Source organism: Oratosquilla oratoria, chromosome 6, assembly GCF_046742065.1.
Source record: "Oratosquilla oratoria isolate Oo_2021 chromosome 6, ASM4674206v1, whole genome shotgun sequence".
In the NCBI taxonomy this organism is placed as follows: domain Eukaryota; kingdom Metazoa; phylum Arthropoda; class Malacostraca; order Stomatopoda; family Squillidae; genus Oratosquilla; species Oratosquilla oratoria.
The window spans coordinates 69,996,685-70,008,789 of record NC_134782.1 but is presented as its reverse complement, the minus strand read 5'-3'; the positions used below and the strand labels follow the sequence as shown (position 1 = coordinate 70,008,789).

The 12,105-nt window shown below is 38.0% G+C and overlaps 1 protein-coding gene across 3 annotated transcripts in view; it reads right to left on the bottom strand.

The window, feature by feature from the left end:
* Nucleotides 1–11,730, bottom strand: part of LOC143026591 (growth factor receptor-bound protein 2-like) — a 41,035-nt gene extending 29,305 nt beyond the window's left edge. The window contains exons 1-3 of one of the 3 annotated variants that reach the window (XM_076187240.1): nt 11,429–11,730; nt 4,481–4,567; nt 699–783 (exon numbers count right to left, since the gene is read on the bottom strand). Coding sequence is in view for 1 of the 3 variants with exons in the window: in XM_076187238.1 (XP_076043353.1) it covers nt 4,481–4,558 (78 nt within the window). In the remaining 2 variants the exon portion in view is untranslated. The remainder of the gene's footprint in view (nt 1–698; nt 784–4,480; nt 4,568–11,428) is intronic. The other 2 variants (XM_076187239.1, XM_076187238.1) reach the window with 2 other exon arrangements.
* Between the last annotated feature and the right edge of the window lie 375 nt (nt 11,731–12,105).

The following is a 12,105-nucleotide window of genomic DNA, read 5'->3' as shown; positions in this document are numbered from 1 at the left end:
TGTGTACAAATACTATTCAAGATTTTAAGAAAAAACTTGATGCTGAAAGATACAAAGATGGGTCACCACGAGCATAGCTCCCTTCCCGTATAATACAACTAGGTAAATACACTCACTCACTCATGGATGAAGAAATGGTAAAGAAAATACTAGTTACACTGATAAGACCACAATTGGAATACGCAGCATCACTATGGATACCTAGTTCCAAAAAAACAAAGAAACTAGAAAGAATTCAAAGAGCAATGATGAAAATAGTACCAACACTCTGCACTTTGACATATGAACAAAGATTGGATCAACTAAATCTACCAACCCTGGAACAAAGAGAATGAGGTGATAGAAGAAATACAAGAGGACATGAGAAGAAACTTAAGGAAAGTTACAGAAGAGATCTGAAAAAGAATAGCTTTCCAGAGAGATAGATATCTGGAACAAACTGAATGAGGAAACAGCAAGTGGTAAAACTATGCACAACTTTAAGAAAAAACTGGATGCGGTAAGATACAATAGCAGGTCACTATGAACATAGCTCTTTTCCTGCAAAATACAACTAGGTAAATACACACACACAAAGGGCAGCAACCAAACTGGTCTCTAGCCTGGCAAATAACTTCCCCAGTCATATCCTCATTAAAGTTCACTAAAGAACTACAAGGAAAAATACAACCTAAATTTTTAAATTAAGTAATTATTACCTATAGTTTCACTATGTGGAACACCTGCAGTCCTACAGTGGCTGGCAATGACCCATGGACTCTCCCAGTTCTATCTAGGAAGAAACTGAAATGTTGTTTGTTGTATTGGTGCGAGTTTCTTGTTATCGGCTGAAACTGGTAGGAGGGGAGCAGTCACCAATTGTCAGCTCTCCATTTGTGAAGAAGTGAAAGAAATATAGTTGAAGTTGACAGACAAGAGATTTTAGGTTCAGTCTGGAGATCATCTCAAGCTGCACCTCCTGATGGAGATGAACGGGGTTTCAGGTTTTAAAAATGGTCAGCTTTGCTATCCATCTTGCAGGACCACCATATGCAGGTACCTGTCATAAGCCCCTACAACCTACATACAAGAGAACATTCATAAAAAAGGCAAAATACACAGAGGAAATCTATCTACATACAAAGAACTTCCTCCCCTTTATAAGGGAGGTAGCCAAGTCGAAAGGCACATGCCCACTCCAACCCATTCAACTCTCATCCACCACCCTTTCCTCCCTCTCATCTTAGCTCCATTAACAGAGGAAATAGAAAAAATATAATACCACCTCAATCACACATCAGAGCCACTATTGAAATAATAATAATAATAAAAATAAAATCATAAAAGTTATAAACAAGAAAAGAACAACAAAAAGCCAAATACACAAAAAATATCTTTCCCCATTATAGGAGAGGGGTACAACCCAGACATATACCTACACTTTAGCCATCCATTATCCATTTACTGTCCCTTTTATCTTAGCTCCTTGTGGATGAAGGGTCATCCCTGTCCACGTTTGTATCAGAAGCAATGTTGGAAGGCAGCTCTACCATAGTTCCTGACAAAAGCTGGAATATCCCCTTTACCCTCATTCACTCAAGAATTTTACAGAGCAATGAAAAAATTCCTTTAGGTCACATAAATTTATCATCTCTTCCTAACAACTCCATTTCCACCTACATTTTGCTTTGTCCCTTCCCTTCTTGACAGACATTCCCTTTCAGCTAAAACCATTCAGCCTCCCTTCACCATATCCATCCATCCCATTCTCAGTCTTTTCCTCCACTGTGCTCCATCCAACTCTACCTTTCATTCATTTTGTTAGTCTTTCTTAATTCTTCCTATATGCCCAAAGAAATCCTTGCATTCTTTGATCCATCTTATCTGCCAGTTTTCCACCCTACCTCATTTCTCAATCTATCCACCCTCACATCCCCTAATACATTTCTGAAACACGTCATCTCAAACACATATATTTTCTTCCTTTCTGCCCCTGAAGTGGTGACACCTTGCCTCCAGACTGGGCCCAATATATCTCCATTAACTTCAACTGTATTTGTTACACTTCTTCACACATGTGGAGCTGAAAACCTAGGACTGCTCTCCTCTTCCTACCAATTTCAACCAGAGACAGAAACAGTCCCACACTGATACAACACAGACAGAAGTTCAAATTTTCTTCTCAGAGATTTGTAGGAGGATCCAAGGACTGTTCCCAGACACTGTGGGGCTCCTGATTTCCCACTTTGTGAAACTTGCTGCAGATGTGCTGTATCTTGTGACACTGCTTCTGACCCCAGGCAGTGGGCAAGATACTGAGATGACTCGTCATTCAGGAGGAGCCAAGATAAGAGGGAGGGAGCATGTGGAGATGGAATGGGTGGGAGTGGTTTTTTTTTTTTTTTTTTTTTTTTTTGCTACCTCCCTTCTAGGGGGAAAAAAGCCTTTGGTATATATATGTATGAAACTTGGGGCAACAACTAATTGATTGATCGATTCAATTAACACCCAACTACACTCAAACTGATCCCTCTAAAACTACATTCACCTTTGTCCCCTTTTTCCTTTGTACATACATACATACATATACCAAGGCTTTTTCCCCCTTTCAAGGGAGGTAGCCAAAAAGGGAAAGGCATAAAAACACTCCCACCCATTTCATCCCTAAATACACTCCACACCCCTCCCACCCTCCCTCTCATCTGAGCACCTCCTTTGTGAGGTGGAATTAAACACATATTCATCCAGTATACTCACCTCCCTTCATTATACATTAAACAATCTCATCAGCCAATCCACTATAAACATTTCTCCCATTGAGAGAGACTCCAGATGACACCCATCCAACCCAGATGTATGACTAGCTCAAATCATTTACAATGTTCTTTGTACTTCATGGTGATATGTTGATAGTTACATAAATGTATATTTACTCATTTCTGTTCTTAAATATGTGTATCTATATACCATGAGCTTTTTCCCCTCTATAAGGGGTAGCTAAGTCAGACACGTTCCTATTCCCATTTCACTCCCCTCCACCATCCTTTCCACCTCTCCCAACTCAGCTCCTCATGGATGACGGGTCATCCCTGCATCTGCTAATATGTGCATATCTCATAAAATGCATCTTTATATATTGGATGTAAAGTTGTTTCTATGGTGAGATGAGAGGATTGGGAGAACAAGCTTGTGACATAGGTGTTTCTTTTGACTTGACCACCCACCTTGTACTAAAGAAACCTGATACATGTCAAATTGGTTGTGAGATAACCATGTAATGAAGCAGTGGGTAACCCAGCTTTGGCTGCTGGGCCCTGGTGTAGAGGTGCTCTGTCTTACTGCACTGCCTTTGATCCAGGCAGTAAGTAGGGGGTAAGGATGGCCATTCATCCATAAGGAGTTACAATAATTGGGAAAACAAACAAGTGTTGGATGGGTGTAGGATGAGTGATGGGTAGGTGGATGCCTTGGCTGGTTACCTCCCTTATAAGGAGGAAGAAGATTCTTGGTATAAAAATAGGTGAGGTGGTGCCAAAGATGGTATCCCCACTGAACTTGTATTTATGTATGCTATACGATCAACATTCCAGAAACACAACCTGTTTGTACACTGAACTTTGCCTGTAATTAGCATGAACTGCCTAAATGCTCTGGGTATAAATCATCCCTTTACACAAGAACATAAGACAAGGAGGCTGCAATAGACCATAATGCCTACACTAGGCAGTTTCATGTCCATTACCCCCTATAATCCCCATCCATAAAACTATCTAACCTCTTAAAACAACAGACAGTTTCAGTGCTCACTACATCAAGGTTACTAAGTCTACTCAATTCACTGACCACTCTTGGTAAATCAGTTCTTGCCTATTTCCTTTTTAAATCTAAAATTGTCCAATTTAAATCCATTATTCCAAGTCTTGCCCTGTTGTCTTAATATGATGCACCACCCTTGTTAAAACCTTTGATCAACTTGAATACCACTATTAGATCACCCCACACTCTGCATCTTTCTAGAATATCAACTAAAGTGCCTATAACTGTCCTCATAAGGTAAATTTCTAAGCCCATGTATCATTTTGGGCATTCTCCTCAGTACTGATTCTAGTGAATTCATATCCATTCTATAGGATGGAGACAAAAACTACAGCACAGTCAAGGATTGGTCTGACACTGTCCATACAATAAAACCTAATGCTCTGTTAGGTCTAATTCAGGTAAGAATACAGTTTCCTGGATTTAAAGTTGGGACTCATTAGCAATCAGTCTCTCTCTCACACTCAGTTTTCCCAAAATGGTGTTATCTAAGCTATACCTGTTTTCTCAGTTGTGTAAACCTACATTCAAAACACTGCACTTTGAAATATAAAAGTCCAATTGCCATTTCCATTTCCCCAGGTATACACCAAAAACTGATCATACAGGATTGGGTACTCACTTCACCAGAGGGTTTACTCCAATTTTGGCATCAAAACATTTATAATTTATTATTAAATCTTACCTTTAAAACAAGTCCCTTCCTAAAGCTGAGTTCATCTTCAGCAGTGGCATTGAAATCATGCTTCGCAGTAGCCTCCATCCTGCCTTCCTGAAAGGAATAAAAACATTAACATGTGTACCTTCTATCCATATGATTAAATCAATAATTGGCTGCACTAAAACATCACCATGAGAACATCTATACTCTGAAACCAAAGTAGTTTCCTTAGACTACCTTATGAGAATGACTGTTAGTTCTATAAAAGCACCTTTGAACCCATCCATTCCTCACATTACAGCAAGTGACAAGGATAATAGCATGTTGTACAAAGACCTAGACAGTACACCTAGGTCTCTTAATCCAACACTCACCAAATGCCACTTGTGTGGACATTTGGGCCCAGGACATAAACCCACTTCAGGAAATGGCCCAGGACATATAATGCCACCGACTCCAAAGTGGGTTTATGTCCTGGACCCAAATGTCTACACACATGGTGATCAGTGAGTGTTGGATTAAGAGACCTCGTAGGTGTATAAATGCATGAGGAGGCTAAGAGTAGGAAATTAATTTCAATACCAGAAAGTATAAACTATTAGAAATGTGGAACAATACAAAATAGATCATTTCTGAATTATTCAGCAGTTGTAAAGAATCAATTACAAAGGAAATAAATCATTCTGTTACCCCAGGTCTCTCTTGCAGGAGATCCACACCTCCCAGGTAGCTACAGCCATTAGACAGGCCCATAGGTCACTTGAGGTAAAAAGGATTTGTTGTCTGAGAATAGGTAGTGTAAGGGAGTGCAGAATGAGGTGCTTGGTGTCTCCTATGTGATGGTTGTATCTGAGGAAGTTTCATACAGTACTGTGGCCAGGCCTATTCTATGTTGGTGCTGTCTTAAAACTGGATGGTATCCTGAACACAAGCATGTTAGTGTGGTTTATGCTACTTGAGAGGGATTTTTTAGAGGGGCCAATGTCTGGGGGAGGGGGGTGGATTGAATGGAGTTGGGAGTTTGGTGATCCATCCCAAAGAGTTTGTTTTATAATCTGGGTATTAATGTGTTTTTGTGTGAAGTATTGCATGGCAGGTGGTTATGCGTGTCCGAGTGGCAAGATTTTTATTTTCCACATTCAACTGGCTGTGGTCGTGTGATGGAATGAAATGGGTGAGTGGGGTTGAGGACTTTAATATAAAACTTTACTTATAATTTTCATATGGTATCCTATGGGTAGCATTTTGGATTCTAAGTGCAGGTGTTCTATCTTGGTGGTTTTGGTGTATCCTGTTACCATCATCAATGCTTTATTTTGTATAGTTTATAAAATGCTGTTTTACCAAATGTTGAGAACCAAGCCGTGGAAGCATAATCAAGTGTGGTTATTAGTAATTAATTTGCTTATGCTAGCCAAAGCCTGTAGGCTTATTTTTCTTGTTGATTTTCAATGCCAGATCTTTGATATTCAGACCGAAGGTCATACAAGTATCAAAAACAAGGCCTAGAATTATCGGGTTCCTTTCCAATGTCAGGGTTTAGCTGTTTAAGTTCATTGTTTGGTGTTCTACTGATTTATGGCTTTATGAAGTGATCAATGTTACTTATGATTTCTGGGGTGAGGATTCAATTCTATTACTTCTGAGCCATTGTTCTAGTTTGGATAAGTAAGCTTGAATGTTCTTAGTTGTTATTTTGTAGTTGCTAGGCTGGGTCTTTATTGTCAGGTCATCTTTGAAGGTGAGTGTTTTGGTGTTATGTTCTAGAAGAGGTAATAGTGCAACAAGATCACTGTTCCTTTAGGGACTCCAATGTACATTTTTTTTTTGTCTAGAATTTTTTTTATTACAAGTTAATCTGCACTGTTTCCAAGCTAACAAATTAGTTTACCATTTCTTGTCATTGTTATGAATATCAGTATTTATGATTTTTATAGCACATATCTAAGAACTATCAAATACCTTGTTTATGTCTATTGCTACCATAATTGTTACTCTGCACTATATGTTGTGGATAAGTTTCAGATATTTTTTAATAGCACATTTCTATGAGCTCCATCAAGTGACTTGTTTGTCTATTGCTACCATAACTGTACTTTCTAGTGATGCTTTCTTGCTGAATCTATCACTTACTGGGCGATATCTGTGAAAGCGTAGTAGCGAAATAGCCCTTCTTGAATATTTGTTGGTTTGGTTATAAAATTAAATTAATCTTGGAAAAGAATTTAAACAAAACTGTCATCCTCCCCTAACCAACACAGATTCAAAAATGGTTACTATACCAGCACCTCACAAACTTCAATCATATTTGAAAGATATAACAAAAAAGCTCTATCAGAACAACAGACAAATATACATTTAATAAAGTACCTACACATATAATGTATAAAATAATCATTGAGACACACAACAATGATAAAAAATAGCCAACAATTTTTTGTTGAGAGGAAAAAAAAAAAAAAACAGAATAACACAAAAGATTTATATTCAAATCCCTAAGGAGCAATGCTCTTATCTGCACTATTCAACCTCTTCACAGGTTATTTCTTCATGCCAAATCCTGAGCATAATACTAAAGTACTAACCAATTGGAAATGACCAAAAGATAACCCATCACAACAGCTTTAGAGTGGCTACCAGGATCATACAAATTAACGTGGGCAATACAGAAAAGAGGCAAAAACAAAGTTGAATGGAAACCTCCCATCAGAAATTATCAGTAACATTGCTCCTGACAGACAACCAATTGTCAAAGAATAATCCAATAATGAAATTGAATGGCCACTTCCTTCCATTGGACAAGACCTCTAAAATCCTGGGCATCACTTTTAATACTCATGTTGAAGGGCCTCACTCACTCAATGAAAATAGGAAAAACATACTAAAAAAAGTAGCTAACACGTTTTGTTTACCAGAAACGTTAATCTATATATAAACATTGCAAAATAACCTACAATCATGTAAACTAACATCCTACAAACTACATAAATGTATAGTGATGTACCAAAACCAAAATGCTCCCCATAGAAGACCACTTATGGGCACAGTTAACAACACTAACACTAACACACACATTCATACCTGACCCTTCCCCCTTGTACATTATAATTACATTAGCATGCCTCCAGTTCATTGGAATACTTCCTTTCTTTGGCATATAAACTCATGAAATGTCACATTACAACTAGTAACAGGATGCACTAAACCCACTCTAAAGGAACACTTGCACACACAACCACAACCCTCCCCATCTAAAAGATAACTCTATTCACCCATCTTATTACATCATACAAGAACAATCAACGAAACACCTTATTAAACAGTAGCAGCATCAGGGTTGGGTTCAAGTGCATGCAAATGTACTGAAGTCCATGTCCAAGTACCAGGTTATTTTTCATGTACAAGTACAGTAATTTTGTTATATATTTAAGTCCAACTCCAAGTACATGCCAATGTAATCAAGTACAGGTACTTCATGTAATTTAAAAAAATAATAGACATGTACATCATGGAAGTTAGTAGTTTTCATATACAAACATTGATGAGTACACCATTAAAAAGTAGGATTTCATATAGAAAAATAAATGGAAATTTTACCTTTATTTTAGCACATACTGCTTTTATCACAGAATTGCTAAACAAAAACATGACTATTTATACACCAAAGATTTTCCCCTTATAAGGGCATGCACCCACTCTCATCACCCCTTCCTCCCTCACATCACATCTCCTTGTGGATGACAGGTCTTCCCTGTTTCCCGCCCACTGCCCTGGGTCTGAAGCAATGCAGCAAGACACAGCATATCCACAGCAAGGCTGCTTTGTTTAATGAGTGACCTCCAACCACTCTCAGTCCACTCATTCAGAAAAAGATAAGACTGGGAGAAATCCCTTCAGACTGCATCAAAATATTCACACATAACCACTCCCTATTCCCACATCCTATCTTTGCATCACAGTACCATCTATAAACAGCCATTCTCCATTCGCCCCATCTCCTGCCTTCTCCCTCCTTTGCTCAATATCTTTCATCCCATCCGTCCACCTCATCCTCAGTTGCCCCTCAAGTTCCTTCTATCCACCTCTACCTTCCACACACCTTTTACTAATCTTTCTTCACTCATTCTTTCCGTATGTCCAAACCATCCCAATACTTTCATCAGCCCTATCTACCATCTACAATTCTAACCCATCTCTCCTCACTTCCCTGTTTCTCACTCTATCCAACCTTGTGACCCCTACCATACTTCTGATATTTCATTTCAAACACATTTAAACTTTTCCTCTCTGCCTCCCTTCTTCAGACATGACACCCATCCAACCTCATCTTTTCTTGATTCTCCTCCATTTTTTTCTCCCACCACCACCATTTTTTTATGCCTTCCACTGTTACCACCAATCCCTCCCTATCCTCCTCCACATTCAACAGCTCTAAAATACTCTGTCCATCTGCGCCCTTTACCTTTTTGTTTGACCCACCTCCCTGCCCTCTTTTAACATATTTAAAACAAAAATTCTCTCCTACTCCTCCCTCATTTTACATCTGCTCTCCTTTTTCTTATGTTTTGCTTCTCTTTTTTTTTTACCTCTCATACGTTTCTCTAGTCCTACTCTGCAACTAACCTCTGAACAGTTGCTTCTTTTCCACTTCCTTCTCCATTTCTTCTTCCCACCACTCATTACTGTTCTATTCCCTCCCATCCACCCTGTTCCACATACCATCTTTGCACACAATGTCACCCCCCTCCTTGTAACACCCCCATTCCTCTTCCACTCCTACCTCCTCCAATTTCAAGTAGAATATAAGGGGATCATGACAAACATCGTCCCTTGTTCTATTTCATTAATATACCTGGTAGTTTTGTGTGTGTGTGTGTTTGTGTGTGTGTGCGCACTTACATATTACCATCAAAGTTCACTTGAATCTATATACTTTTGATTAAATACAATGTACTTTGTATTTTTCAAGTATTCTGGGTCTAAGTACATGTACAATTACCACTGAATTTTTAAACTCCAAGTACATTAAAATATGTACCAAGTCCATGTACAAGTACTTGGACCCAACCCTGAGCAGCATACTACCTGTACATCTACAGCAATCTACCATTTGTACCACACAATACAGCCACTCTTTTGTAATGCTCTTGTGGAGGGTATTAAGAAGGCTACCATTGTGTTCCCATAAATGTTGCAAAAAGGAATCAAATGGTGTAGCATATGAAGACTAGGTATTCCTTTTTCTGCATTTCCTATCAAGAGTCAAGGCATGCTTTGACTAATCCACTCATTTGTGATATATAAATACCTGCCTCCAACATATCCATTGGAAAAAATATACATGGGTAATTTCAGGAAACTATAAATAGGGTTTCTTCATTCATCATGGTTTAATGAAAGCTATAGCAGCCACAAAGGTTGTCCAGAGGAAACCTACCAAATTTGTGCCTTCCCTGCTGAAGGGGCTGGATCTACCCACTGACACATAGATCTCAAGGCAACTGAATTTTAAGTGTTCAAGATAACCAATGGATAATATGACGACTATCAGTGCCAAGGGAATATAGGTTAAGGAATGACAGCTATACAGAGAGGCTTAGTAGGAAAATCCATATATCAAGTGCTAGGCTGTATTTGCAGAAGCATTTGTTTTCCAATGGTGTTGCTAACAGGAACAGTTTACTGGGGTGGGTTAAGGAAGAGCTAGAAAAATTTTAGTCCAAGTTTAATAACTTTAGGAAAAATCACGAAAAAAAAAAAAATTATTATTATAGCACAAATAACTACCACAGTTGATAAGGCTGCCATAAGCCCATTAGAGCCTCTTCCATGGAATTTTTGGTATCTGTGAGTAGCGAGGGCTAACAATCTATAATTATCTGTGAATTTCCTTCATTTCCAACATAAACACTATATAACAACATTGCAAATGATTAACAATTCTTTTGACTGGAAATCTTAATTTTGACATTATTGCATCCTATCTATGCTGATATCAAGTCAAATCAATTAACTTCACTTCTCTGTAATCCAGACATATAGTGCTTCATCACTAGACTCAACTGCTATACTAAATGCACCACTGAATTAATTTCTTAATCTTACATAGCACATATTTTGTAAATAAGCTATGCTTCATCTGAATGTTCCTTTGGAAATTACCAGAATACTCATGATACACCCTCACTTGACCATTTCTTAATACTGTTAAATCTTTTACTATATCCAAATGTTAAGTCCCCAGAACCAATACATCCTAATTGAGCTTTAACATTAAGCATATCCTAACTGCCCCTTTCAAAAGAAACACATTATATAGGCACATCTTGCCACAGCCCATTCACAATGTGTAGATCTGCTAACCATTCACCATGAAACTACACACGCTTACGACTTTTGATCAACCTACACATACTGCTTATTAAATTTACGTTTATTCATTGTTCCTACAAGAAGTTACATCCAAGCTTTGCTTCTCAAGTGTCCCTGTAGTCTGCAAGGCATGATAACCGAACATCGCTGCTTATCCCCACATGAATGTTGGCCACAAATAACGAAAAACCTGGTCAGAGAGCTTCGTTTTGTACTATATCACATGTAAACTAATGCAGTATCTCAAATAAATGATTAAACCCAAGAAAATGTCATTCAAAGGTAAGTCTGAAAACATACGATATCGTACCTATGGTATTGGCAGAAAACACAATTCTCGTTTATAAATATACAAGCATATGCTACCTAAACATGTGAGAAATTGGATATACACGACTTGACAAATACGTGGCCTACATGTATGTCTGCAAAAGTAAACATAATAACATTAATAAGAACTTATCTACTTGTTTTACCTTCCTATTCTAGTTTCGTCTCTTCGGACCTATAGTCTCCTTCACACACCAACTTTTCACATCACCACATCCACGCCCATCACATAATTAGGTATACACACAACACTTTAAGAATATACCATACCTGGTTGCGAAAGCTTTCTCAAAATAAAATCACAATTGCCAACTATTTGGAGTGGCACGCACACACGAAAATGTTAATATATCAGGGACTTCGGGCTCACTACTCCCTACCTCGGTACCACCACTTGCCATTGAATATACGCTGTTGACATATCTCAGGGTGGAACTTAATATTGCACAACCTGGGTGGTCTATCTATGCCCTTTACTGTATTTTTCACCTCTACGTTTATTTCGGTTTAGACTTAACCCATAACTGCTCATACACCAAATTCATTTAATTTCTTAGAGAATAGCTACACGTGAAAATGCCTCATTGCGTTATCTATATTTTTCTAACATAGCTATATTACCATCACAAAGGTAATATAATATACTGTAAAATATCAAATAATTAGGTAATAAAAATATTGTGAAATATTCTAATAATGCAGCTCACTAATCGTATAATTATATATCATAATTTCGTATTCACAGTTTTGTTCTGTGGATCTTGACAAAGCATTTGAAATATTAAAAATAATACATTTATTTAATTGACGGCAGCAGAATTTCAATCATCTTGATTATTTCCAATATAAATGGCAAGGTCATCTAGATAATGTGGATTTACTTACTGTCGCGGATGAGAATGAAATCTTGTTCGTACGGCGTTTTTGTAGTGGAACTGGCGGTAGTT